The 22,644-nt window shown below is 39.0% G+C and overlaps 1 protein-coding gene across 1 annotated transcript; it reads right to left on the bottom strand.

Moving 5' to 3' along the window:
* Positions 1-1,007: 1,007 nt before the first annotated feature.
* ATP6V1C1 (ATPase H+ transporting V1 subunit C1) lies at positions 1,008-19,166 on the bottom strand. The gene is made up of 13 exons (XM_039549486.1): positions 19,060-19,166; positions 15,610-15,788; positions 14,587-14,654; positions 13,313-13,398; positions 12,481-12,575; positions 8,683-8,774; positions 7,500-7,598; positions 6,089-6,157; positions 4,650-4,742; positions 4,468-4,561; positions 3,845-3,942; positions 2,578-2,704; positions 1,008-1,662 (listed from the first exon to the last, which is right to left on the bottom strand). Exons 2-13 carry the CDS (start codon positions 15,739-15,741, stop codon positions 1,567-1,569), a joined length of 1,149 nt encoding a protein of 382 aa, XP_039405420.1. The 5' UTR covers positions 15,742-15,788; positions 19,060-19,166; the 3' UTR covers positions 1,008-1,566.
* Between the last annotated feature and the right edge of the window lie 3,478 nt (positions 19,167-22,644).

Below are 22,644 nucleotides of genomic sequence, written 5' to 3'. Positions count from 1 at the left end.
TGCAGCAGTAACAAAAGCCAGTCGAAGAGGCAGAGCAGGCTGATAAAAGGGAAAACCCCTTCCACTTGGGCACACACTTTAACAACCTGGACACAATAAACAGCTGTTATCTTCTGTAAGGAAATGAGAAGTGGGAGCGTGAGCACAACAGAACACCTGATCTTGCTCTTTTTGTCTATAAAAATAGGAAGAAAAGCAAATATAAATTTACATAGCAAATATTTTCATAGATATCAAACCCTGTCAAAATCAGTAGCTAGATGCAACTCTTGCACTCAAAAGCTAGACTTCTCTTTTAATAATTAGAGATCTTAATGCAGACTTAAAAAGTTAGCCAAGTCCTCAAAGGTGCTGCTGGGTTATGATTAGAGATCCCACAGCTGAAAGCTCTATACTGCTTGGAGCACTGATATTTTCAGTTAGGGACTAAATGAGAATACAGTGGTTACAGTACTTCAGATATTAATTTTGAAAAATCAGTGCTTCCAGTCTCACTCTTGATTCAACTCAGTTTTAAATAGTACTGCAGCTTTTACTGCATATTTAGCTATTCAGACAGGTAGAATACTTGTAATAGCTGCTACTGAAATAAACAATTCCTCTCTATACACATGAAAAGGAAGCCGTCACACTCCCTGCGTGGTAGAACAGATGTTGCCAAAAAAAGTGAGCACAGTATTCAAAGCCATAAAATAGTCTCAAGCTTCAAGTGATTGAAAAGAAGAAAGAATTATCAAAAAATCCCAGCTCAACCTAGCTTGTTAGCATCCCAGCTTGCCACCACCTTCCCAATAATTGTCTCACATCTTTTCTTTAGAGTCACAAAGATATAAACATGAAAAACATTCATACATACATGTGGTGGTCAAAAAACATACTTGAGCATTTCTGCACAAAGTAAAATTAATTCCTGCATCTCTTAAAAGTACTTGTGCTGAAGCCAATTGCATTTCTGTACCAGTGCATGCAGGATGCACCACCGTTAAAGACTTAACACACTGCTTCAGTTTAGACACAAGTATCTGCAATTTTATGTGGTACAAGAAAGTGACACATTTGCACAGGTATGTTTATTTTCCCTGTGTTTACAGTGCATCAATTGTAATTTTAAACCATTCAGAAAGCACGATTTCATACCAATTTTACATACTTTACATCACAGTTCAACAACGTTAACACAGTTGTATCTACTAAATCAAATGAACAAAATGGCCATGAACATTTACACTAGTCTTCTGTAAACAAGTTTTTTTATAAACAACGGTAAATGGAATTAACACAGACCACCATATGAAAGAGGGATAAGCTTTTCCTTAAATAAATCACTCTGTTTATAAATACTTCAATTCTCTCAATATACATTTACAGACATAGTCGATTAAAAGCTGGTTACCTACACTGTTCTTTAAAAAGAAAATGCCTAGAGATGGACCACAGTGTGTTCAATTCACCTAACATAAGAAGCAAGCATATGATTAGTAGAATGTTAAAAGTATTACTGTTACTTCAACCTCACTTCTGTTATGTTTACACCAACACTGAGAAGATTGTCATGTTAGGGAACTTTTACTTGAATTCCAGCAAATTACAATCGATCTTGTAGTACACATATGGGTAGTACTCCTGTTGGCTGAGGTTTAAACCTGGAATATCCATAGTTGCCTGCAAATAAAAGTTTTGAAACCAGTTATACTCTTACAATTCAGACTCCTATTAAGTAAATGAAATATTCATATGTTTTAGAAGCAAATAGGCCAGGTAAGACTTCAAGCTTAAACTTTCACGTTCAAGTGACTGTTTAAATAACAGATAAAGTTAGAACTTTGACAAATGACTAGCAGTATTTTTCACAAGTAAGTGCAAAGTGCTTTTTCAAAATCTAAGTAGTTCTGTATCAATAATTCACATCCATTGCTATAGTAAACACATCATCACTACTACATCTTAACACTGTCAGTCACTGGTAAGAATGTTATAGGGTGCTGAAAGATCCAGGAAGTTACATGAAGTTCAGCATCTTTAACTTTCACCTGAATTTTCTCACATCCTCTTTCCACAAAAAGGCCCGGAAATACATTACATTCCATATAATGTTAAGAATCTTTTTAAATTCAACTAAACTCATGGTATCTTTAGTTAACCTTTAACTGTGAAAATCAATGCTTTTCAATACAAAGCAAATTAGTAGAATAAGCCTCCCAACAAACCAGTTTTAAACATGAAAATAAGACCTCTACAGATGGAAAGGCTGATTCCATCTTGACAATGATTCAGCCTTCTTCAGCAGAGGGCTACTATGCTAACTTGCAGTCTCTATCTTCCCGTAGGTAGTAGGAAAGAATGCAGTAAGAAGAAATCACATGTGACTTTTAAACCAGACAGCTCTTCAAATGTATTGATTGCAACTTTAAACCATCTGCCTTGCAAAAGTGTAAAATAGAAGCAGCATTTTTTTAAGGAGACAAAATTCTCTGTACTGTGAGAAAATGAAGAATATGGAGGCGTACAGCTTTTGAATGATGCCAATAGACTTTTTGCTTTGTTAAAACATACCAGTAGCAGTTAAAAAATACTTACATCAATGATAGCTGCTGCACTGCTGTCAAGATGTTTGTATAAGTCATACAGAACCTCCCTCAGTTTCTTCATTGTTTTCTTATTAGGCTGAAGCAGCATTGCCTGGAAGTTAACTGGCAAACCGTACCTGAGGAAGTCAAGTAGAAAACCATGGAAATGCTGAAATAACCCTTCTTTCATAATTCAAAGCAGAATTTTATTCTGAGAAAGAATCCTATTGCTGAAGAGGAAATTCTGCTCATTTCCACTTTTGCAAAACCATTCTGTGTCCACAATTCATAAGGCATCAAAAAGTAGAAATTCAAGTTTAAAATAACAAAACAGAAGCCTAAATATTTGTAAAATAATTTTAAATCCTTGAGTATTTAGCATAATTCTCAATGCTACCTAAACTCTCAGACTAAATTTTGAACACCCCATTAGTTTACTTTGCTTACGACACGTGGTGGACAATGTAGTCTCTACTTAATCCTCCTTTCTAGGAGTGTGGAAACAGCTGCCAACATTCCAATCAAGTTCAGCTTTCTTCTTTACTCAAGTTTTGTCTTCACAATAAGCCCACAGCAGCATGAATGCAAGTTAACGTGATTTTTCTCCTCTGTTTTTCTCCTGTATGACAACTTATCAAAAAGGCTAAAAACACCTTTCCCTTTGCTGACCACAGCAAGAACATCTTCAACTATAAAAAATAAAGGTCCTTCCTCTGCAGAACAATTACAGGTGTTCTTGACTAGTAACTACACTCGTGGATAGGTATGAAGGAAAAAAGCAGAGAAATTTTCTAGTTAGAATATTGAGTGGTTTAATACTGAAAAGTTTAGACTACAAAAATCTTAGAAAGGCATGTCTTGAAGAAAAAGCATACATTTCATGATGCCAAACTATGTTACTGAAAGCCCAAGTACTTTTTATTCTGAACTATTCAGGTTTCCAATTTAAATAGAAGATCTAGTTAGTTCTTGTTACAAGCAGCTCATAAAGTAAGCTAAAAATCAGCAAGTATGTCTTCCTGCTACTTACAGAGTATCTATAACTCCTAAAGCACTAGTGAAAAGATTATGCAAGGGGAAGAGACACAATTATCTACCTCAAATATTTTACAACTGGCAACAAGAGCTATTGCCACCAGCTAGTCTTACAGCCCTACTTTTTTCTTCCTCCTTGCCAGAAGAGCAGCACTCACATGCCTCAGTTTGGTAAACCCAAGCTAGATGTAAATTCTTACCACATCCAGGAAGAAAATCACTATTCAAATCTGCCTCATTACCTTAAAACAGATTCAACAAAAACACGTAATGCTTTCACATGAATCCACGCAATGAAAGCTTCACTGAAATTAACTTTCAGCCACCGAACCAGAGGCCCCTGTGAAAGAGAAGAGAAAAAAATAATTAGGCTATTCAAACATCAGAAAAAGACTCAGCCCATTAAGCATGTTTGAGCATCTACTCAATATCTGTACCATGATAATAAAGACATATTAAAGACAGTTCACTATGGACATAATGACTCAAGAGTGTTTTGATACTAAGTAAAGAGAAATTTAATGAGACTTCCCATTGTCTCTTCAGTTCCCCATCCCAGTTGCCATGACCTAACTATATTAAAGATCATTTTAGTAGTATCTGATTATGTAATTCAAACACTTGTCCATTTTCAAACTTCAAACATTACCAGCTGCAATACCAGCCCTTGGTTCAATGCAGTGAGGAGCACTTGTGCTGCAGGAAATTCAATTATCACAGAGCAGATTAGCTGGGTGGGAGGCTGGCTACATCACATCATCCTTACAATGCTTTCTTGGAATCACAGCTTCATGAAATTTTTATGTAGCAATAACAAGTCTTAGATGTCTCACACTTCTATAATGACCAGTTTATTAAGACTTACAAACTGTTTTTTCTTGTCAGTTGACAATCTATTCATTTCTTCTTTATCAGCTTTCATCTCTTCTTCATTGTACTGGAAGTCACGGACCATAAATCTGCATTTGGAAGTGAAAAAAATCAAAAGTGCCTATCTAGAGATCCTTCAAAGCATGAAAGACAGAACGCACACAAAATAAACCTTACTTATATTCTCTAGCTTTGTGCTTGAAGTCATCCACTGCCTTCCTGAACAAGGTGACATTACAAAGGTAACTGTCTTGGTCCTCAAAGAGTACACTACACAGAAAGAAAACATGTCAGAATTAATAAGGTTCAAGTCAGCACAGATCAGTCACACAGTACCACAAGTTGTACTTTATTGCTACAAGGCAAGGACATAAATGTAGATAACTATACAGGATTTAGTTCCCAAATTAAGCACCTCATACAGAATGTAACTGACTGCTCTTAATTACTCCCTTCATAAATGATGGCATCTTACAGTTCACATTCAGATACTTCATCACTCAAAAACTCTTCATATGATATTTGTTCAAATTAAAAATTATTTAACAAAAAAAGGAGCTGAAGCTGGTTTAGTACTGCAAAGTTGGGACTGCAAATTCATTAGAAATGTGTGCTTTAAAGAAAAATGAAATGGATTTAAAATAGAAAAGTACAGAAATTAAAAATATTCAGGTTGGGAAAAGAAAATGTTTCTTAGGCTGTAAAGATGACCCCTAGATTTACTATTTTATAGTTAAAAACAATATTGATTATTTTGAGGCTTTACCTTAAGAAAAAAAGCTTGAACAGATTAAGACTGTTCCTCAATGTCATACTGTCTTCAGCACAAGCACTATCCAACAGTTTAACAACTCACTTTTCCTTAAGCTAGCCCTAGGTCATGGTTTCCCAGTAATTAAATAAGAACCATTAGCAGATCTTCCTCTAGGCTCAAGCTGATGCAACTCAAATATGAAGCTATCCAGAGCAAGTTCAGGTTTTTTAACTGGCACAGAACTGGCAATATCAGATTGGCCTGATCAAAACCTCAGTCTGTCAGTTAAAATTAACCACAAACCAACGCTTTGTGCTACATGTGGACTTTACCTTCAATGTGGTTACAAGATTGCTAAAGTGGTTTAAAGCTCTTAGTCTTGCCCATCACAGCACCTAGCAGCAGCTTGATACCAGGAACCCAAAGAGACAAGCTATCTTTCTTTGTACACAACAAAACTATTTACTCTTCCAGTTCTCCATTCTTCAGAAGTTTTCAAAGAGTACATACAACTTGTTTCAAGTCCTCTGAATACAGACCTAAAGCTTACAGGCCAGCAGCCAGTATTTGCTGCTGATCTCCACCATGCCCCATCTTGGAGGTGAATATACCTGACTAGAATTAGATTAATTTTTCAATTCTCTTACTCTTCTCACATAATTTAAGTTTGATAGCTTTGTTAACCCTAGAGTTAATTTGAATCTTTCCTCAATTATCTGATTAGATTTGATCAGATAAAGCTATAAAGCTAGACATTTTGACAAGTTTTTGACCGATCTTTAAAATTCAAAGTCACTCTAGATAAAGAACACTCCTAAACCACAGCACATGTAAATATGAGATTTAGCATTTAACAACTTACTTGCTCGAACGTGGTACAACCATCTCTGCTAGTGTTTCATACTGCTTAACCCAATCATTATAATTTAACCTAGAGAATACACAGGTTATGGTTAGACTTTTAATCTGAAATTAATGGATCAAGATTTTTTTTTAAAGGTAAAAATATTTAATTATCACATCTTCCAACTCAGGTGTAGGTTGTCAGAAATACTCAAGGCTCAAGAAGTGCTCAGTTCTCCTCATGCTGTTTTTATAATTATTGACAAATAAACTATAGCAATAGCAAAAGTAACATATTTTCAGTCTTCCTGTCAGTTTACAAGTGCAACATTTTTAAATCAAAGAACTATGAAACTAAATCATTCATCATTAAGTACAGATGGACCAAATGGAATTAACTGTCAAGGTTCACCAGAAACTCCTCATACTTCATACATAATTCTGCTCTTTTGAGTTACTAATAGGAGTACTTTGTCCACAATTATAAACAGGTTCCCTAGAGTCCTGCACTTGCCTGAAGGACTGGGAATTTTGGAAGCCCTGCCTTTCTGTAGTTGGTTGTGAAGAGGTTCTATCCTTTCAACAGCAAAAACAACAAAGGAAAAGAAAAATAACAGCTGAGATACACTAACCACCTGCTTTCTGCTAAAGACACTGCAAAACTGTGTTTCCTTCACCACAGTTTGACATGTGGCAGACTCTAATGGTTCCTGGGGTAAAGAGAGCCAGTGGGCTTTTTGTGAGTTAAAAGCTCTCTTTGCTCGCAGCCCCAAAAAGAGAGTCTAAGGGCCATCTTCTCATTTTACAAGGGTTTTTAGGGCATCTGTATCACCACTTTCCTTGGCCAGGGGAAAAGATGGGGTTTCTGTTGTTTAAATATTTCAAATAAAAACAGCCTGTTACCCAGAAAGCCTTTGACATGACATAAGCAGAGTTCCAATGGTAGAGACTTAGGTAAGTAAAAAAAGAAAAAAAAATCAGTATTCAGGCAATCTAAAAATGTGCAGAGCAAAGCAGCAAAGAGTTCACTCACTAAGTGGTGAAAGTTGGCATAGTCCTAACCAGGATAATTTAATGATTAAGCCTTCTAATGTAAAACAAGTCATGTACTCAGCACTCATTTCCATAAGGATACCATCTGGAACATGGCTAGTCATAGCAAACACTGGATAACAGACATAAATCTAATATCCAGTTTCTTCAAGAAATTCATGAGCACTCAGCAGTCCTTATTATGAGTTCCTGTGAACAAAGGAACTCAGGCTCAGAGGCTCACTTGTCTCTACTGAGCATCTTAACAGTTCTACTTGCTCATCCAGGAAAGCCCCAAGTAAATTCAGATGTCATTCTTACAGTATTATAAGGTTGTGAGATCTATTATTCGATTTATATTTCTTACTGTATTCTGCTCGTAGGATAAATAAACTTACTTTGGTACAATCACTAATAATGTGACCAAATATTCTGAATCAAGTACAAAGTCCTCTTTCTTTACAATATCAGCAAGGCTTCTGGTTAGCAAGCTTCCCCTGCAGAGAAACAAAGACAGCCAGAACAATTACATGTTTAAAAATTTAATTTGTCTGGTAAGTTTCCAGTGCTTGATAATACAGCATTCTCAAAAAGACATTTTACCTACACAATTGCTATTAGCAGAGCAAACAAAATGTCCTTACATGCATTTTATATCTCACTGTCCAAAGTCACTGAAATTTTTATCAGTAGCTCCACTGCTCTGCGTCATTTCCATATTCCAAATACGTCACATGCTTAAGTGGCCAACTTTTCTTTTTAGAAGTTATTTAAAACCACAAGAACCATTAAAACTATTAACTGTGGATTCTAGTACATGGAGCCTCAGAGTTATAACTAACCTAGAACAGATCTATATACAGAACATCAATAAAAACTTAAAGCAGTGTATTTCCTCCTAGTCATAAAAGACCAAGAATGTACATAGATTTAATGGTGTTCATCTGACAAACTGCCATGGCTTAGCCCAGAATTTATGGCTCACTCCTAAAAACAGCTTGTCACATACTGTCATTGGCATGACCCATGGTCCTGAATCAGCCTTCAGGCTTGTGCCATTCACTGTAATGGCAGGGTTCAGGCAAATTAATCAACCACATTTGCACACAAGAACTACTGTACCGCAACTCTACTTCAGATGATCATCACATGTACGTGATAAGACAACACGCAGTCCTTGTTTAATTTATTATCTGCGTGTACACAACAGCTGTCTCTGCTGGTAAATTCTGAGGGAAGAAAACCAGTTAAGTTGGAGTGAAGGAAAGACTTTCTTGTTTAGACAAGACACATAAGCAGCAGTGTTACACACCACTAACAGCAAGCTCCTCTCAAACATTCCAGCAATTTATGCTATTTGTACATGCTTTTGTGATTTCTTAATTGCTTTTCAGTCACAAGTCAGTTAACACCAACCAGCCAGCTGGTAATAAAGGTTCTTTTATGACACCTGCTCTTCAAGATTGATAAATACCTCAAAAATACATTAAGCTTAGAGCCTGTATCACTTCACATTTTATTAAGTTTCTGTGCTTACATAACATTCCCGTGCTACATTAGCAAAAAACCAATACAACTCACGCATTCTTTCTTTCCAAATTCTGAAGATTCCCTTTCAGATTATTGTATGCCGAGGCTCTTGCTTTTAGATCATTGTCAATCTGGTTTACTCCCTTAAAAATGAAAAGAAAAGGGACAGTGTCTAAAGAACTAGAATAGAACTTATGTTCACCTTGCCATTGCTGCTCAAGTAAATCTCGGAGGATGGATTTGAGAAGGATGGCTTAATTAGCATGATTACTAAAAATGATTCATTCCCAGCTAGATAACTTGGCAGTAAGTGGAAGAATACAAAACAAATGAAGCGCTTTAGTACATCTTAAACAGCCAACTGTACTCATATTGGTGTGTACCCTTTACAAGGAAGTGTTTTAAAATCAGTGCACTCAGTAATAGCTGGGTAACTGAAAGAACGTGGCACAGTGTTGGTCTGGCTTTAAAATGCTGCCCACTGCCTCCTTCACTGCCTCCTCACTGTAGTATGGAGGTACAAGCACATAAAAGTTTCCAAGGACAAGTTGCTTAACACAGTAAAGGAACTCTCCCTTTATTTTAACTTAGACCACTGACAAAACATTTTGTTTCCATAAAACACTTCAGCTTGGAGATCCAGATATGATTTTGTTTCCACAAAATAAATCTCTCTTAAAAGCAAGGTCACTTAATTAGAGACCTTGTTTATGGTAACACCTAAATTGGCTTGACTAGCAGGAAGTCACCAAACGCCTGAACATTCTGTTTGTTTTGTGTGGCAACACATTAACAGCTTGCACCTTTACAGATACAGCAATGCTTTAGACAAAATACTCTGAAAATGGCAAAATTAAACAGAGGAGTACTTAAGGCTATTTAAATCCTTGGACTGATATAACCTTTAGCAAAGCATGCAGAACATTTCAGCAGGTGTCACCCAAGGCATATACTTTCATGAAAACTTTTTTATACTACAAAAAGTAACACTAACACCTTTCTTTTTACATCTAGAAGACAGCATTAAGGGGAAAACTAATCAGAAGATATTAAGCTAGTACCTTTGTGCATTTCAGCTTTTTCTCAGACTGACAACCTTTCCCTCTGTCTTTTCCAAGGATCAACACTTTCAATAACAGTCTAACTATGCATTACTTAATGACAAAACCCAAACACCATTGATACCAAACACTGCCTTTACAAACCAGTCCCATTCACCATTTCCTAATTGACAATACTCTAACTGCTCTCATTTGTAGAGTCAGTAGTCTTTTGAAAGATGACTGCTTAGACCAAAACCTGTTACTGCTACACTGACTAAAGTTTACTGTTCAAAACCACCAGCTTTGCTTCCTGTTGAATGTTAGAGAATACAGAACCACAAACTCCAATGTTACAATGGAGTTCTTGAAAATAAATTTTTGTAAAATTACCAAATGAAGCAACAAAACAAACTTCCTTTTGGGAGTTGAATTGGTGAGTAACTCACAAAGGTCATTGCAAAAGGAGGCAGACTCACAGTATTGCTAAAGAAAGTGCCAATCTAACCTAGTGAGCCTATTTCTACACAAAGCAATCCCAGATATTTAAACCACTTATGCAGTCATTGGCAATACACGAGTGTCTTCTTGTAGCCATACAACTGAGCTGTTGTACTTCAGTGGATGCCTGGCTTGCTGAAAAGGTTGGACTAGGGCAGTAAAAATATTGAAGTTGTCTCCTTGCGTAAGTCTGATGACTAATTTCAAATTCGAAGAATGACTTGATTAAGTGACAGCGCTCATATAGCACAGATGCCAACTCCAAAGTCTTCTATATTGACACTGGGGTTCACAGAACTCCTGAAAGTTAAAAGCTGAAAAAACTTGATGGATAGTTTCAGCAGATTTCATTTCATTTTAAATGTTTCTAACACTGCTGTAATTTCTTCTCAGCTGACAAACTCCCCACTGCAATTGCCATTACTCATTTTGACAGACATCACAATCTGCTGCCTGAGTGAGGAAAGATGATATAAAACCATACAGGAAAAGTAGTAATTCATGATTTGACAAGCTTTCCAAATTATTTAACATCAACATGTCAAAAGGCTTCACAGATTTTAATGAATGTAGCTCTATCAATTTTCCTATATCTTCACTTTGGCATGTGATTAACATGAAGATTTTATCTTCGTCAGGACTCTTTCTGCCTTGGGACAAAACTGCTTCAAGTCCGGTGATATGATCTCCTAGGGGTCCTTTCTATAAGAACATAAAGCATCTTCAGTCATCTTCCTTCTCTTCCCTACTTTAGGGACACACATCTATGGCTCACAGTTGAAAATATTTTATAAACTATTTGAAATCAGATTTATGACACAGGTGTCCTGAAGCTGTCCCTATAGAATACAAGCACAGCTAAACATGAAGAGAAACGGAAACCCTCAACAGGATGTCTCAGGCTGAACTCCAGCAGACCTGTTTCTCTGCATTTACTATCCAACCTAATAGTTCAGTGAGGACCCTGAAGTAGATAAGGAATATAAGACAGTTAAGTTCAGATTCTAGAGTACAACTTTGTTGAAGCAGATTATTTATCTAGCAAACTTCAGGACATAGAATAACATACACTAAATCCTTGATAATTTTCAATGAAGGGCATATCTCTTCATGTCCTTTGTTTCTTTTTCAACAGATTTAATTATTGCAAAAACAAGTGCTATACTACAACAGCTGTAAAAAGTTCAGTGCTTCACTTGGATACCTTCTTCTGAAGAAGCAACTATTATGTACTAGTGTCAGATATTATTTTATATCTGTGAGATATTTTTAATGTGCAAATTTTCAGAGGAGTAAGACAGCCAGTGATCCTTCAACAAAAGGCCACACTGCAGATGTTTTCCAGGAATACTTATTAAATGTAATTTGTGAAATAAATTCAAGATACAGTGATAGTCCCAAAGAAAATATTAAAAATGAAAGTACTAATTGCCTTCTCAGTCAGCCTTGTAGCATATATTAAGATTTTGTAATATCTGCAAAAAAATTAATGTAATAGTTTCAGGAATCTGCAGTTATAGCAAAGCACAAGTCTGCCAGCACTTACCCCCATCCCAACCCCATTACAGTCCCTACATATCCATCACCAAAAACTATCCCTGTAAGTACCCAGAACAGCTGCTTCTTTTTTCCAAGTTATGTATTTCCAGTTAGTGACACAGGCAGTTCCAAGAGCCAGACTGCAGATTATAGAAAATAGGGAAGGGAAAAAAAAAACCTGAAGAGGCTGGGAAGATCTTAAAGCAAGGGTTGCTTACAGAGAACTCTCTCACTGTCTGAATCAGTCATTGCTGAGGATCCTGTCTAGGCTCACAAGCAAGTACAAAGCAAATGAAATCCTCCATGTATTAAACACTTTGCCAAAGTAAAGATGAGGAAATGCATGACAGCTCTCAAATGACTTTCTTTACATCTAACAATGAAGGCTTATTTCTCCCCTCACAACTGAGCGTCATGGCTTTCAGAACGTAAATAAGTTCCCTGGTTCACTGTTAACAGCCCACAAGGTTTGAGAACATCAGACAAACAATATGCTAGTACAGCACAACTTAAATGTAAACATTGTTTGCTGGCTATTTATTTGTTAACTCAGTGATCCTAGGAAACAAAAATCAGCACAGCATGATGGCCTACAGGGAGCACTCTCCAAATCCTATCCACATCCTAATGTACTTCTTTGGTTACTAACTGCTACAAAGTTCACTACGATTGTTAGCTGACTAAAACAGACAAATAGCTTTGAGAACAAGTTTTGTGCACAAATATCTCAAGTTCAAATAGGGAAGTTTTATAAAACAAATTACCTTACCTTTGCAATAATTTCTGAAATATTCTTCAAGGATTGCTTGATTGGGTATTTGGCCATATCCCACTGGAACCTTGTTATATAGGTGACCAAGTCAACTAAAATTTTGAAGAACTTTGTTAAGACAGACAATAAAAAGACTACTGTATTATATTCTATGTAGAACTGATGTAACAGAAGAGAACCGTAACAGACTGGACCTTCCAATGTGTGGAGCCTATTGCTTAAGAAATTTGAAAATAAACAAGTGCTAAGTTATCCATGACTCTGCCTTCAGATATTGGTTTATCCACCTCTGTAGACCCTAAATGATATTTACTACCAAGTCAAGGATGGCTGGAGAACTACAGATAAGAGCAACTATTTCTTGCTCTGTGTGAAAAATGGGGGGGAGAAGGGACGGTTATGATGGCAAAAAAGGCAGCAATGACCACGTGGCTCACCAGAAGTGACAGTTTTGTAAAGCTATCTATGAAAGACACTACTCCAAGCCCTTATCCACTTACATTAGCCTCTCTTGCACCAATACAAGCTGTGTTAAATTCTATTAAATGGCTTTGAAAATAAAATATTGATTCAGAGAAAAGTGCAGCTTTTTACTAAATAAGTAAGTGCAGCTCTTTACTAAAATAAGGTGCACACTGGCACCCCCAAGTCCTTCTCAGCAGGGCTGCTCTCAATCCTTTCATCCCCCACCTGCATTGACACTGAGGGCTGCCCTGACCCGGGTGTAGCCCCTTGCACTTGGCTTCCTTGTACCTCAGTAAGTTTCAGGATCATTACCTTCCTTTCTACAGTCTTAGGAGACATTAGGATATCATGGTTAACACTTTACCTCCATTAGCCAGAAGATTCTCCTGAACTTTATCTTTACTGTCTTCTAGAACATCAGCCATATACTGGGCCACCTTCTTTACAACACTGAAAAATGAAAGATAAAAATATATTTTTAAAAAACCCCAAAACCCCAAACCTGCTATTTGAGAAATACCATTCATAAAACTGATATTAAATTGCCTGAGACTGGATAAAAAGTGACTGGATCGAACAAGGATGATGATTGCTCTACATTCAAGCTTTCTGAGAGCACAAGCTGGGCTCAGTATCTGAAGGAGACCAACTTCTCAAAAGTATTCCACAACTTTATTTAAAATCTTCTCTAGTGTTGCTAGTCATCAGTTCTCAACAAGGTGAGGCTAGGTCCCTCATATTGGTGTTGAGTTCAAGCATAATGTCACTATATATGGCAAAACTTTTTTTGAAGTCTGTTCTACTTCCAAAATTCTAACTCCTTTCTAGAAATACCTAGTGAGGTAGAAATCATCAGTAATCCAAACCAAACACAAGGCAACCCTGACAATGCAATCTGACACTCAAGACCTGCCTTCCTAACTAGAAAAGACACGTATAATACTATTCAAACATGCCAGGCCAAATAGTTTCCTTTTCTATTTAAAAGCATCTACTTAAGATTTCTCTCCTTGAAACAGAAGATGGGTCCGTAAATTCTGGTTATGCGAAATTTTGCTACTTTTGCTCAAAATCACTCTCAAAAGGCCATTAGTTTCTTCAAAATTAATAGGTTTTGCATTTTAATATTAATACTGTTTAAGCACTTCTATGGATTAGGAAATTACACGGTTACTTTTTCAAAGTGCATAAACAGTACTCCTGCTAAAAGAACAAGCTTTTACTTCATTTCATCACTACTTCCTGCAGCTGTCAGGCTCAATTGTTAACAATTCTCCAGGACCCAGCAGCACACAGCACTACTACAGGGAGAACCATCCTTCCTCAATGCATAATGTCCCACTATTCCATAAGAAGTTCAGATTGTTTTTCTTTTTTCAAGAACAGATACTGTGAAAACCAGCATCTTGGCATTCTTAAATCTTAGCTTGCTGACTGCCTCCAGAGGATCACCATGATACAAAAAATGGTGAAAATAACCTGTGCATCTTGGCATTCTTAAATCTTAGCTTGCTGACTGCCTCCAGAGGATCACCGTGATACAAAAAATGGTGAAAATAACCTGTGCATTATTAGGACTCAGCAAACCATCACATCATTATTCTAGTACTTTGCACCCTAGTAAAAATAAACTGTTACCTCTCCACAAACGCATCCAGTTTAGCCAGCTCATCTGACAAACCAACCAAAACATCCAGTGTGCCAACCTAGAAGCAAAGATCGAAATGCATAAGCAGATGTATATAAACATAGAAAGATAAAACCAACTAACAGTAAAAGCTACATCTCCCCAACACATAGCTCTGCAGAACTACATAAAATGCTGGACTCTAAGATCTCAGACATCTTGATTTACCAAAGTCACACTGTGTTTCATTTGTTAAAGACACCCCCCCTCAAAGCACCACAGGATCAGATCTAACTCACTAGTTTGGTGCTCAGTTTCAGTTCTGCAATCCAGCCATCCAAAACATGTTAAAACAATGTCTATACTATGAATTGGCTGCATTTTTCACAAGGCAGTTGTTTCAGCATTTAGTTTACTACTTTAGATGAAATGTGAAATTTCAGTGATCAGGAATCTCAGCACTTGAGGCAATCTGGACATTGAAAACTTTGACGATACAAGAGTACTGCAGCAATCAGACCAACAAGAGTCTGGACTTTTTGCATCTTGGGTAATAGAATATCCAGCAGAGCAGCTGTCTGATCAACACCTGCATTTTAATTTGAGCCTTTTCACTGTACCTCAGACAGAAAAGGAGCAGACAATTCAGAAGAAAAAAAACTTCATTTAAATAATTTTTTAAAAAGGCGAAACAAAACAGTCAAAGGAAACTCTCAATAATCAGATCACAAGTTCGCATTTTTCTTCTCCAAGTAACTGCTACCACTATGAGATCAAGACTACCATCCTTGGAAAAACTGCTTTAGTAGCTGAAAGAACCCAGGTTGCTGAATCTTGAAAACTTACAGAGTGAACAACTAACTCAGAAGTTCAGGAAAAAAGGTAACTGTTGTCTGAATTATTTCTTAGATCCACACATAAACATCAAGAGAAGTCAGCTGTTCTCTCTAAAATGTCTGCAAGTTTTAATCTAGAGAAACAAAGATGATGCAAAACAAACACACTTCTTAGGACATGACATGGGGTTTACATACCTTCAAGTCCGGAATATTGAACTTTGAATTAGTAGAAAGATTGTTATGTTTTGTAGTTGCTGCATGTAGCTTCTCCCATGTCTGTTGACAGGTTTTTTCCCCAGGAGCAGAAATCAGCCAAAACTCAGTCATTTTTGTGCCTTTATCTTGATGTTTGTTGATTCTGAAGATGCAAGATGCTAGCAGAAGGGAAGCAACGGAAGGAAGAAAAAACATCTGCCATTAGTACAGCAGTCAAAGCTTTGCCTGAAGAAAAACACCTCATTCCACATTATACTAAAGTGAAGTTCCAGTCACTGCAAGAGATTTTACCAGGAGTATCATGTGGTTTCAAATTCATTTTTTCCTATCTTCCAAGTCACACTTACACAGCTGGAAAATCTTTTTAAACTGCCCATCCTGTATGTTAAAGTGGGCTGAGTTTGCAACATTAGCACCTTTCAACTGTAATTTCACAGAAAGATAACAAGCAAACAATCTAACTGAAAATAAATCAAATAAAACAGGACCCAAATTATATTTTCACAGCTATATACATTTTCCAGTATCTGTACAAAAACCAACTTTTTCTAAGCACATCAGAGAAAAAATAAGAAAAACCGAACTAATTTCAACTCTGACTTATCTTTTCCAAACATCTTTCAGATTAGGACAGTGTTTTAAAGTAAGTAAATGCCGGAAATTATTTAAATGCAATAAAATCTAGTTTATTCTTTCAAGTAAAGAAGGTTCTCCTGGCAGCAAAAAATTTCAACAAAAAGGAGGACACTTTCTAGTCTTGATATCTCTGTTATCACTGCTATCAATAATATTACACATACTGGCATTAGTCAAGAAAGTGTGGGTACTAAATACAAATGATGTTGGTTTACTTTGCAGTCAAGCTCAGGAAGTTAAGAGTATAGATGTTCTTTTGTCACTAAGAAGCAGAAGCAGCTGACTGAGAGTTACTGGATGTTTTTAATAAGGGAGTGAAGAACGAAATCAAAGAGTACCTTGACAGAATCTAAATGTCAAATTTTGATATCTGCAATGTCTTCTGTAGCAGCTTTGAATGAGTAGAGACTAACCTACATTTCATGAGCATAGACTACAGCACTCAATTTTTTGAGGGAGAACAAATCAAATGTTGTGTTTGTAAGAACCAGTATGTGGTAGCAAACTTTGCCCAAAACAACATGCCTAGGTCCTTCATCTGTGTATTCATTCTATGGGTAGCAAGTTATCAAGGGTGGTGAAATTCCAGGTGAGCTAAAAAAAGGCCTGATTGCTGATTCTTTTGCTCAGCCACTCAGGAAGCCTAAAGCTGAAGTTTACCAGCTGTTAAATTATTATCATGAAGCACAGCCTGGCATAGCAGCCATCCCCCGTGGACTTAAGGGGTCCTGTTTACAGCAGGAGATGATGACACCCAGTCACTGGGGCCCTTGATACCATGGACTCTGTGATGTCTGACACTGCACCACCAAGCACAGCACAGCGGTGCTACAAACCCAAACACAGGTGATGCCAAGGCAGGTACAGGTAATCCAGAAATCAGAATATTTACAAGACCAGACCCACAACATCAGTCATCACTATGCTACAGGGCTTCTTTGTTCAGCACCAACTGGATTATCTCACATAACAGGTCTCTGCAGGAGTTCTACTAATTATCAATGATTTGGAACAAAATGAAATTTCCTCTTATTCAGACTGCTATGATGCATTACCTTCCTTAATACATGTCAGACCTGGTGCATAAGAGGTTTTCCTGTACTTCACTGAACTCTGGCCCTATAAAAGGCACAGCCAAGTTTACAGTAAACTTCACCTACTCTGGGAGACACCACTACAGCTCACATACACACTCAAAGTGTTAAAGCTTTAAATTGTTTTTGTCTGGATTTGACTAGACTAGGACTAGAAAAAGCTGTGGAATAAATGTTGGATAAACAAACTAGGTGGTGGCAGAAGCAATTCGCAAATATCAAAGTAAAAGACAAAAGAGCCATAACACAGAAATCCAGAATCCTACTCAGTAGGACACATGGAATATTGCACTCTCATATTTTCCACAAACATCAGTACTCTATAAAGAATATTTATAAAGTTTCCAGAAGTGGCACAGGTGGAACAGTTGCAGCTCCCAGGAATCATTAAGTCACTGGACTTCCCTTTCTCCCTCACCATTTTCTGTCTGTGTGGTTGGTTTTTCTGAACCTCTGTTCCATTTCTAATAGCCATGGGAAGGAAGATGATTTCCCATTCCAGGTAAAATGGAGGTATTATCAAATGCACACAAGGGAACAAGAAACTTGGTAGAAGAGTTTTAAGTGTTTTACATGAGGGAGCTTGAAATCAGAACAATGGAGAATACCAAACAAGAAGTGAAGAAAGGAGAAGTGCTACAGAATGGTTAGAAAAACAGATACAAATGCTGATCAGACAAAAAATACATACAGACCCACTAAATGAAAGCCAAGCAATTTAAAGAAAAGAACCACAGGATAAAGCAGGAAATACCAAGTGTTCAAAATAAAACCCAGAATAAGCAATAAGAATATGTAACTGTTGTTCACATCATGTACCTCTACGACCAGCACTTTTTTATAATGTACACTACTTCATCCCTATGTTATTAGGAAAATGGATTTCCAAAGAAAAAACCTTGCATGCAGTATACTACAATCTAAATAAAACCTATGAACAACTGTTTTCAGTGCTGTACCTGGAAAAACATACAGTGATGTCAAAACAAAATCTCAACTACGGCATTGCATTTTTCAGAAAAAAAAGAGGGCAAGGGGCAGGGGACAATTGCTTCTATTTAGCTCAGTAGTAAAGCTCAATTTACTAATGTGACTTAGCACTAAGTCCCCAGGGTGTCACTTCTTCAAGCTCGCTTTCAGAAATCACTTCTGGCGCTTGGCCTCCACGTTTCATAAACAGAAGCGGCCACAACGAGGAAGCCGGGCAGATTGCGCCATGGGGAGTCCCCACGCTTGTGCGGAGGCGATCTGGGGCTGGCACCGGGAGCGGGGGTCGCTGCCCTCGCTCCCCGCGGAGCCGATGACCTGGATCACAGGGATTAGATGCCAGTTCCCATAGCCCGGCAGCCGCCGGCTCGGGCTCCGCAGGCCGCGCTGTCACGTCGCCCTCCCCGAGGTAAACACCCCCCGCGGCGGCAGAGCGGTGGCCTGGCGGCCCTGAGGCCCAGCAGAGCCCTGGGAGCCGCGGTACCGCCGGGCCCGGCCGGAGCTGCCCTTCATACCAGGCCCTGCGCGGCTCGGCGCCGGGGGAGGCCGGGGCGCTGCGGTATCCGCTCCGGATAGCCCAGACACCTACCTACCTACCTACCTACCTACCTACCTACCTACCTACCTGCCTGCCTGCCTGTCTGTCTGTCTGTCTGTCTGTCTGTCCCTCCCCCCTTCCCCTCCCTTGCCCGCTCCCCGGCCCCGGCGTTACCGTCACTGCTCCATCCCCGGCGCCTCCGCCCGCTCACCCGCCGGCGGGTCACGTGACCCGCGGTCAGCTGACGCCGCCGCAGCGCTGGGCTCGAGGGGCGGGAGCACGCGCTGTGACGCAGCGGCGCAGTGAGTGACGGGTCCGATGAAGTCGCGGGTTCGAGGCTCGCCCTGGCGCCGTCGCTGGTGTCCTCCTGCGCTTTCCGCTGTCGGGGCTCGCCCGGGCACCTCGGGACACCGATGGCCTCAGGGCCCGGGCACTTCTGATTAATCTGGGCTTGATTAGGGAATTAGTGTGAAAGCCACATGTGGCTCAGGGCGGCCCCGTGTCAAGAAGGCTTTGTATGATTCTGCCCTTAGGGCAGAGAAGGATGGACGGGTTTGAAAGCGTGTGTATTTGTTCTTGCTGCCGCCAGTAGATTTTCCTGAGATCACAGGATCACAGAGTCAAGGAAACATTTAGATTGGAAAAGATCTCTAGGGTTATCGAGTCCAACCAGTGTTGAACACCACCGTGTATATCAGTGCTCGGCACTGAGTGCCACATCCAGTCTTTCCTTAAGCACCTCTGGGGACAGTGACTCCACCACCTCCTTGGGCACAGGCAATCCCTTTTGCTGTTCAGTCACCGTCCCAGTGAAGAAATTCCTACTAATGTCCAACCTAAACCTCCCCCGGCACAGTTTGAGGCCATGTCCTCTTGATCTACTGCCTGTTACCTGGGAGAGAGCCTGACCCCCACCTGGCTACAATTCCTTTCAGGGAGTTGTAGAGAGTGGTAAGGTCACTTCTGAGGCTCTTTTTCTCCAGGCTAAACACCCCCAGCTCCCAGACCCTTCACCAGCTCAGTTGTCCTCCTCTGGGCACGCTCCAGCACCTCAATGTCCTTCCTGAACTGAGGGGCCCAGAACTGGACACAGCACTTGAGGGTGTGGCCTCACCAGTGCCCAGTACAGCGGAGAAGATCAGCTCTTGGAAAACACCCAGTGTTGGAAAACAGCAGTACTTCAGGGATCACAACTGTGGGAATGTGTGCTGAAATGCTTTACTGCTGTCAGTCTGCAGTGAAGGGCTTGGGAAAAGGGAAAGCTTGCATGCAGGTCAAGTGGGAAAACACAGAGTTGAGAAGAAACTGTTGCTGTTTTATTTTGGCACCAAACCCCATTTGTCTTAGCTCAGAGTAGAAATGCTGAGTGAAAAAGAGCAGGTTGTAAATTGTTCTGTTGCTAGCTAAGTTGTGTGATACTGCCTGTCATCTTAATTCACAACATTATCCAAAAAAAGCAGAACACAAAAGGCAAACTATTTTGGTTTGCTGGTTTTAGGGAACCAAATGGTTTGTTCCTATTTTTCTTAGGTTGTTTTTTTTGGTTTTTTTTTTCCAAATAGGCAAGAGTTAGAGCCCTTCTACAGCTGTGGATGGCTTGTGGGGAACTGCAGCAGAGAAAAGGCACAAATGTGATCAGAGATATCAGAGAGGTGACTTCACACAGGTCCAACCCAGCAAAGAATGGGGCTTTATGTCTCTGGGAGCAGCTTCAAGCCTCTAGTCCAGTGCTCTTACCCCCTTTAAGTATTCGTAGGTCCAGAAGCTCCAAACTCTGCTTGGTCAAGTTCAAAGTGTGAATGTTGTTAAACAAGCCCTGATGTGACAGATCAGTCTTCCTTCAGCCATTTAAGTTGTCCTTCAACCACTAGAGGCTGCTGAAAATGTTCCCATAGCCAAGCTGCCCACAGCCATTTATAGTGCTCTTACATGCTCCTACTGGTACAATTTTCTTAGGGAGGCTTTTCTCATATCAGTATAAAAAGACTTACCCGAAACTAACATGGTAAAACAGAAACTTGCCTACCTTAAATGTGGGCAAACTTATTTTTAAATCCCAAATTAACAATTGTAGCAAGAATAATTTCTTAATGGATAAATTATTAAGTATTTTCAATGAAAAATCTTACAAAATTTCACAATAGGCACATTTTCTCGTTATTATTGCAAGCCATTTCCTCAAAATGTGGCAATATATGCCATATACAAACACTAACCAGCAAATGCAAGACATTATCTGTGTTATTTTTGGAACAAGATAAGATTTTTTTGAGTGATCCATAGCTCCAGGCTATCAGACGGAAACTTGGCATCAACCTCTATAAATAGAGTGGTTAGTAAATGATACCCTAAAAGCAGTACTTAAGAGACGAACAGCAAGCATTTCTAACCTGCAAAATGACAACGTGCTTGTAAAACTGCAGGAGGAGATTCTGACAATAAGAACCTATGATATGCTACTCAAAGCCCACTGCCTATTGTGGTTGGTTTTAGAATTATATTTGCCATTCGGTTAACTGATATCAATGAGGTACAGAGCAAGCCTGTAGGCAATCTATCACTCTTCACTAGAAAACAACAACAGAAAAACCAACAACAACAAAAAAAGGAAAATATTAGCAAAAATCAACCAACCAGGATATTAGCACCCTTGGAATAAATGCACAGTAAGAGTGAGCTGCAACACAGTCTTTAAGTGAGCTATTGGTGAGAAACCAAAGCCAGATGTGCAATCATTATAAATGCTGTTAGGGAGAAATCAGTAATTAGTAGCATTTAAAACCACAGCTGCTACAATAGGAGTGGATATATGGTAGATTAAACAGATATGTTCACTAATATTTTTATAATAATACTTCCCTGTACCATTGCTCCATCTGGCCTGACAGGGGTATTTTTATGAAGACTCTGAAGCCTGGAAAAAAATAGTACATACTTCTTTTTTATATATCTTGAGAAATCTATTTGTTGAAATCATTCAGGGAGGAAGGAACTGTGATGTGTCTTTATGACCTCAATTATTTTCTGTTGTAATTTTTGAAAAATAATTATCTGTTTAAATCACTGCATAGAAGTCTCATTCTATAATAAAAATATATGTCAAAAATTACTTTGGGTCAGATCTCTGTATAGGCCTGTATTCAACTTTGAATATCTGAATGACTCCTTATTGTTGAATACTCTTATTATACACAGGCTAAACACAGTTCGACTTGAGTGTGCACTGGGCTGCACACAGGTATTGAGGTAAAACTACTTAGGACTGAGAAAGCTTACCTAGGAGTTAGCAAGAAGTGACGTGGCAGGGTTGCCCTTAGAAATGATCTTTTACCACCTGCATGAAGTGGTTGCTCTTTTAGATCTGGAGAATGAAAACTAGAATACATGAGATAGGTTATGGAAGCAGCTGCTGCTGTTTGAAAATCCTGGTGATGAAAGTAACCCTACCCAGGGTTAGGAGGGTCCCACAGGATTTACATGACCCCAGGCATGTGTGCTGCACCAGGCAGCAATGGGGAGTCCCCAGTGAGGGAATTCATGCTGGCTGTGCAGGAGCCTCAGCCAAAAAGGCCAATGCAGGCTGCTGCCAGAAGCCGTCCAAGGACTCAGTCCAGCAGAAGCCCTCTCAGCTGTGAGTCGGGACCAGCATTCCACGTTCCCTCATAGCAGTGGATGGTTCCAAAATGAACATGGTGACAGGATTTTAGCTTTTCATTCTAATGTGATGAATCTTCACATCTCTGGTCGTTTTGGGGGGAA

This window comes from Corvus cornix, chromosome 2 (assembly GCF_000738735.6).
Source record: "Corvus cornix cornix isolate S_Up_H32 chromosome 2, ASM73873v5, whole genome shotgun sequence".
In the NCBI taxonomy this organism is placed as follows: domain Eukaryota; kingdom Metazoa; phylum Chordata; class Aves; order Passeriformes; family Corvidae; genus Corvus; species Corvus cornix.
The sequence above is the reverse complement of the archived record's forward strand: the minus strand, read 5'-3'. Positions and strand labels throughout refer to the sequence as shown.